This window comes from Terrapene carolina, unplaced genomic scaffold (genome assembly GCF_002925995.2).
Source record: "Terrapene carolina triunguis isolate 2854851 unplaced genomic scaffold, T_m_triunguis-2.0 Scaffold110, whole genome shotgun sequence".
Taxonomy (NCBI): Eukaryota; Metazoa; Chordata; order Testudines; family Emydidae; genus Terrapene; species Terrapene triunguis.
The window spans coordinates 5,550,072-5,557,151 of record NW_020664461.1 but is presented as its reverse complement, the minus strand read 5'-3'; the positions used below and the strand labels follow the sequence as shown (position 1 = coordinate 5,557,151).

At 59.7% G+C, this 7,080-nt stretch overlaps 1 protein-coding gene across 1 annotated transcript in view; it reads left to right on the top strand.

Annotated features, from left to right (window-relative positions):
• PTPRF (protein tyrosine phosphatase receptor type F) overlaps positions 1-3,923 on the top strand; it is a 397,824-nt gene extending 393,901 nt beyond the window's left edge. The window contains exons 27-29 of the mRNA XM_026651946.2: positions 97-251; positions 1,026-1,161; positions 2,376-3,923. Of these exons, the coding sequence (XP_026507731.1) occupies positions 97-251; positions 1,026-1,161; positions 2,376-2,444 (360 nt within the window). The 3' untranslated portion in view covers positions 2,445-3,923. The remainder of the gene's footprint in view (positions 1-96; positions 252-1,025; positions 1,162-2,375) is intronic.
• Positions 3,924-7,080: the final 3,157 nt, after the last annotated feature.

Here is a 7,080-nt window from a genome sequence, read left to right as displayed (position 1 = left end):
CCCTGGGACTGTGCGGAGCCCGGCCCGGGAACCCACCCTGGGGCTGTGCGGGCTGGCACGTGAGCAGGGCCCAGACAGACGTCTCCTTCCCCGCAGGATGGGCAGTCGCGGACCATCCGCCAGTTCCAGTTCACGGACTGGCCCGAGCAGGGAGTGCCGAAGACCGGCGAGGGCTTCATCGACTTCATCGGGCAGGTGCACAAAACCAAGGAGCAGTTTGGCCAGGATGGACCCATCACGGTGCACTGCAGGTGAGCGCTGGCCGGGCTGGTGCGGGAGGCTGCCCGGGGTAGGCAGAGCACCCCCCCGGAGACGCCGTCCTCCACAGAGCCACAAGGGGTCCTGCTCAACAGCGCTCCCTGGCACCCTCAGATGCTGCCGGCTGTACTGCGGGGCAGAGCTGAGAACGGCTCTCCTGCCCCTCACCCCCGGCGGCACTGCTAGGAACTGTTCTCCTGCCCCCTGGCAGCACTGCTGGGAACGGCTCTCCTGCCCCCCACCCCCCGGCAGCGCTGCTGGGAACGGCTCTCCTGTCACCCACCCCCGGCGGCGCTGCTGGGAACGGCTCTCCTGCCCCTCACCCCCGGCGGCACTGCTGGGAACGGCTCTCCTGCCCCCGGGCGGCGCTGCTGGGAACGGCTCTCCTGCCCCCCGCCCCCCGGCGGCCCTGCTGGGAACGGCACGGGCAGCTACAGGCTGCCACGCAGGACATGGAGGGGAGCCCAGACCCTCAGCAGGCCCCATGGCTCTGCAGGCTCAGCACCTCCAGCAGGCCCCAGGTGTGGGGAAGGCGCGTGGGTCGCTGCCAGGAGGCCGGGAGGTGCCCGCAGTGCAGGGCAACAGGAAGCAGAGGCCCCCGAGAGTCTCTGCAAGCCCCTTCCCATCCAACATGCCCCCCACTGGCAGAATGGGCCTGGCTCCCTGTGGGCCCAGGTGGCTCAGTGACGGGGCAGGGCTGCGGGGGGACCAGCGGCCATGGGGCCTGGGGTCTCTGCTGACAGCCCCTCTGCTCCTTGTGCTCACAGCGCTGGGGTCGGGCGCACAGGGGTGTTCATCACGCTCAGCATCGTCCTGGAGCGCATGCGCTACGAAGGGGTGGTTGACATGTTCCAGACGGTGAAGACCTTGCGAACGCAGCGACCGGCCATGGTGCAGACAGAGGTAGGTGCCCGCGTGCCCCCTGCTGACTGAGGGCAGGACTCCCCCAGCCCGGGAGCTGGCGCCCCTCCAGTCCTTGCTGGGGTGTGCCCGGGAAAGGGGGGCCCGGCGCCGCCCTAGGCCTCTTCGGAAGGGTCTCATTTCAGCAGAGCTGAATCTGGCAGCAGGTCCCAGTCTCCGGCCTGCCCTGGGCTTCTGGCTGGATAAGGAAGCCCTGGTGGGAGGAGGGTTCTTGGGCTGGGCTGGGGGTTTTTTGGGGGTGGGTGGGAACTGGACTCCCCCTCTCTGCTCTGTGCTGTGCCCCCCACCCAGAGCAGCCAGGCGGGTTTGCAGGCACAGGTGTGTCTGTCCCGCTCCGCAGGCCACGGCCAGGCCACTGGTTACTGTCGGGCGTCTTGCTGCCTGGGCCTGGGCAGGGAGGCAGCAGCTGGGAGCCACCGGCCTGTGGTGGCCCTGGCTGTGCTCGGAGATCTCGCTCTGAGCTGGGAACGGCCTGTCTGCGGCGGGAGGGCTGCCAGCTGCATGGAGAGCCCCTCGCCAGGGCCGGGCCTGGCGCTGCTCTAGGGACAGCCAGAGCGGGAACCAGCAGCAGGCTGGCCAGGGCCCCAGGGGGCACCTTAACCTCTGACCCTTCAACCCCCCCAGGGAGGGATGGCTCCCGGACAGATCCTGCAGGACAGCCCAGCTAGGGTGACCAGACAGCAAGTGTGAAAAATTGGGACGGGGTTGGGGGTAATAGGAGCCTATATAAGAAAAAGACCCAAAAATCGGGACTGTCCCTATGAAATTGGGACATCTGGTCACCCTAGGCCCAGTGCATGCCCCTCTCCCTGGAGCTTGGGCGAAGTGCAGCCTCCATGCTAAAATACCAGCCTGCGCTGGGCTGGGCAGCACCCCCGCCCCGACCCCATCGAAGGGCCCCACCTGGCCCCCGCCTTGCAGGCTGTTCTCACTGCGCAAAGGGCGACAGGGCCAGAGAGACGCAGGGGCCAGGATGGCCCGGGCCAGGCTAGTGCTCTAACCACTGGGTCGCCCTGCCTCCTACCTCTCCTTTGGAACGTCACACCCGCTTCGGGGACGAGCTTGGCCATGTGCAGAGACCTGGGCTGGGGACGGCGCCTTCTGTTCGCTCGGGCTGTCCCCGTGGTGAGTCCCGGTGCCGCGCAGCCTTCTGCACGGGGCACCTCCCTTCACACGCCCGCCCTCTCTCCTTGCAGGACCAGTACCAGCTGTGCTACAGAGCAGCGCTGGAGTATCTCGGCAGCTTCGACCACTATGCAACGTAACTAGTGCTTCCCCCAGTCGCAGTGGGAATGTCTAGGAGCGGAAAGGGTCCTCCTGAGCCACAGCTGCCATTCTTCAGTCCTGTACAGACGCTGCTGCTGCCGAGGCAGCAGATCTCCCACGACCGACCAAATCTGACCACTGCATTGAGGAGCATCGCCCCGCGCCGAGCAAGGGAGTCCGACGCTAGTCGAATTTCTGCTCACTTGTCTCCCTCTCGGCCCCCTCGCGCGACTGCATTTCACAGCCAGGCTTTAGGTGGATGGAACGGGATCTTTTTTTATCTGTAAAATAGTTACTCGTGTTTTTATAATCCTTTCTCTTCGTTTGCTAGTCTTACCGTCTGGCTGGGGCAGAGCTGGGTCCATCAGGCCTTCTGGGGGTTCCTTTCCTTTTGCCCTTCCCCTTTGTTCGGCTCCACCCCGCCTTGGTGCTGCCCATTTTAGTGCAGCCACTTGGAGACCCCCAGCAGTGACTGGCTCACAGTTCCAGACCCTCTCATTCCCCATAGGCTGCTTGTAACCCTCTGTAGACTAGGAAAGTTCACCCAACTGGAGCTAAGCTACTGATGATTTGTTTAGCTGTTTTCCCCTTATTTCCTGTGGGGGGGAAGGGACTTGGGGTCGCGGGAGAGACAATTCCATCGCAAGCTTGAAACTGGTCAGTCCCATTAAAGTGCGTGTTAACCCATTCGGTGCCCATGTGTGTTGGCAGATCCCAATCTGACGTGACTTGTCGGCACCGTTGCGTTTGTGAGAGACCCAAAATCCCAGACTCCTGGCCTGGGGGCCTCTCTGTGTGTCTCACTGGGGAGGGGGCAGGGAGGCAGCAGAAGCCAACCGCGCAACGGGTCCCTTTCTGCTCGTGCTGCGGTTGTGGGTGTGCAGGCAACTCACCAATGAATGCATCACCACATTTCCAAAGGGAAGGAGCACAATTCTAGCAGCTCCCGCAAGGGGGCTGCGTGGGCTATTTTTGGAAAATGGGGTACTTCAGGGAAGGGGCAGCGGGGGAGGGGGGACATGTTTTCGGAGGTTGGGTGTATCTATAATTTCTGCTATCCTGCAAATGTTTAAAGTCATTAGAATATTGTACTTTCTGCTACTTCAGGACGTTCTAATGAACCAATGTGGCAAGTCTACTGGACTTAATTTAATGGTACTATATCTTACTACTCCTTATTCTATCGCGCTTGCACTAAAGACGGGAGAGCCGCCCTCTCTCGAGTGCACAGAGTTCTCAATAAAGGTGGTGGAAGGGTAGCTAATTGTATTATCAAATGTATTCCGAATGCTAAGAATCTGAGCGACGGTGAAATCAGCAATCCAGGGTGGGGATGTTGGAGGACACGTTCATTTTTACCTTGTGGATGCATAGTGCCGTAGGGGTCACTGGTGTATACAGTCTGTTTTCTATTTGTTAATAAAAAAAAAAAATCTACAGCATCATTGCATAATTCTTGATGTTAATAAATTTGAATAATCAGGTTTCATACAAGCTGGTCTTGCTGCCTTCTTTGTTCAGCAATAAACAGAAGCCAGGGGCCTTTCTGCTACGGGCCCTCATTACTCCCTCCCTTACGGAGCAGGCCAGCTCCCCGGGCCGCAAGGGGGCAGGGCCGGGGTGCTGCTCGCAGGGACGGAGCCCTGGGGCCTCTCCCTTGCGGCATTCCTGGCAGCTGGCTGGGCCTGTAGCGGAAGTCGTGGAGCCCAGCCTGGCTGAGAAGAGAGGAGCAGGGGAAATGGGGCTGTGACCCCTCCCCATCTTCTGCCCTGGCCATGTGCAGCGCAGGGAGAAGGGGGCACGGGCCCTGCCAGAGGCTTGGCAGCTGAGCATTGCATTGCTCGTGCTTTGAACCTGTCGCAGGGGACAGACCTTGCCCGCTGTAGTCAGCAGAAAGGGTTGAAGAGCCGCTCTTGTCCCAGTGCGCTGGCTCTCTGGGGCTGACGCTGTTCAGCTTCCTCTCCTGGAGAAAGGAGACGCTAAACCCAGCTCGCTGGGCTCTGCCGGGCTGACTGGCTGTAACGGACTCTCCTTCCAGGGGCGAAGGGGAAAGGGGGCAGCTCTGCTAACTGTGGAGGGGGCGCTCCCCCTCCTGGGCTGGGTGGGGCTCAGCTCCCCGGCCTCTGTGGAGCGAAGTAGGGGGGATGGGCACTGCCAGCAGCAGCTGGTACCTGGCAGGGAGGGGGCGCCCCACGTCCTTGCAGTACACAGCCCCTGGCACGCAGTGGTGGGTCCCAGCTGGGCGTCCTTTCCTCTAAGGGAAGAGCTGTCCCTGGCATTGGGCGGAGGAGGGGAATCAGGCAGGTCCCTCCCCTCAGTACAGATGCTCTATGCCACCGGGGTGTGGATGGGGGGCACTGCAGGCCAGGAACCCCTTTTTGATACAGTGCGTCTCTCGCTGCCTCTCTCCCTGTGCTGCCTCTGCCCCAGGGATCGTGGGACCCTGCGCCGCACGTAACTGTGAGCCTGGAGCTGGAGCTGCGCCTGCACCGCGCTGGAACCATGGCCCCCGGCAGCACTAGGGCACTACTGAGCTGCTGGGGGGCTGGTGTCATCTTAAAGCTGGGAATGTTGCACGTTCCCTGGCCAGCCCACACACAGCAGTAAAGCGTCCCCAGTGATCCGCTGGTGCCTGCATTGCCATGGAAAGTCGCCCTTTCTGTTGCAGTACAAGGTGGGCTAGTGCCAAAATAGGGCTATGTTCCATCTCTTGCCCCACCACCGGTCAGGAACCCAATTGCTGCAAATCCAGCCACTATTTCTTGCACATGGCCGAGCGTCACCGTTCTGCGTAGCAGGAGACGATTCATGGCACTACACACTTGCATGACAACGACCCCCACTCGGGATTTTTCCAACTCCAAAATAATTTCCCACAGACCAGTAGTAATCTAATGTCACAAGTGCCTTAAATGCAACTTTTGCCTTAGTGAAACCACTCTCTGACAGCTCGGCCTGCTGTCCCCAGGCGCTGCAGCGCTCTGGCTTAGCTGGAAGGAGAACGCACTATGATGTCTGTCACGGGCAGGCAGGGGTCCTGGAGCTGTGATCAGCTGGCAGGAGGAGCATGGAGATCACTCGAGTCTCTCCCCCACCGCTGGGTGCAGTGTAGGGGAAAGGGTGCTGCACCCCATCAGCAGCACAGGAGCCTGGCAGAGATGTGAAGTGGCCCGTTCATCGCAATGGGATTGTCACGGATGAATGGGGATGAGTGAAACCTGAAGCCACGCCTACACTAGCGAGCTTACAGGGGCACAGCTGTGCTGCCGTAACATCGCTCGTGTCGCTGCTCTGTGTGGCCAGGCGAGCGCTCTCCAGTCGACATTGTTACACCAACCCCAACGAGCGGCAGGAGAGCGTCCCCCCCCAGCACCTCTACTTCCAGCACCTATGCTGACGGGGTGTCTTTTCACAGCCCTGAGCAACATACGTTAAACTGACAAAAATGCTAGCGTAGACATAGCCTGAAACAATAGCTTGAGAACTGTGACTTGCTCCATAGACATTCTCGTCCCCTATCCCTGCTTGTCTACACATAAGTTGTACTGCTTTACCAGCCTAGTTAACATGGTAAGCCACCTAATGTGGATGCAAATGTACTGCTATAAAAGCGCTTATACTGGGATAGTGTAGTCCTGGACGGGAAGGGGCCTAAGCACTTCTAGCCCAGGGTAACTATGTCCTCATATATGTCCTCATATGCTCCTGGCCCAGCACTGACTGGGAATCTTGCACCAGCCTCTCTGGTGTCATTGCAGTGTGGTGGCCAATCCCTCCCATATTAGCCTAGTCCGACACCACCGGACCGGGCTTCATACCCTGCTCACCGTCCTGCTGTAATAGGATATGTCTGCCCAGCCTGTAGCTGGGTGCCTCCCTGCCTGGCTTGATGGACTCTCGCTAGCTGCACTCGCATCATCACTCTACAAACAGCTGCATAACCAGCACTTTGAAATTGGACGGGAGCTTGGGCTCTGAGGCCCACCCCTCTTCCTGGGCCTCAGGAACCAAGCCACGACTCAAAAGTGCTGTCAGTGCTCTCAAAATACCTGCATAAACATGAACCAAGCTCCATTAACATGGGCTGGGAGGCTCCCCGCCATGGGCTGTGTCCGCATATCCTTACAGACCAGGTGGCTTCAGCTAGCCATCCCTGTTCAATCAGGCCTGCCTGTGCCATAATTAGCTGCCTCCTAGCCTAAGGGAGCAGCCTGAAACATCTGGGCCTCATAAAACTCGGTTTGGAAGAGATGACAGGGAGCAAACTGGGCTTCTGCAGAAGGGCCTAAATAGGGTCTGGAGGACTCCAGGGGAGGAGCCTGGGGGCCAGAGCTCTATCTCAGAGCCAGAGCGTTGACGGTAGCCCAGAAGGGCCTGGCAATGCAGCCTGGAGGGCAGGCGGAAGAAGAGCCTTTCTGTTTCTTTCCATCTGGGTTATCCTGAAATGAGACTGAACGCTGACACTGACCCGGGTGGAGAACTGAGCCATGTGAATTCCCAGGAGAGAGACAAAATCCTGGTAAAGTGTATAAAAAGCTCATTGGGGGGTGGGGTGGGGGGCTGTAGTGTTCAAACAACCCCAAATTTGGATCCCTACCCCCAATCCCTCACAAACCACAGCAGATTACAAGACAA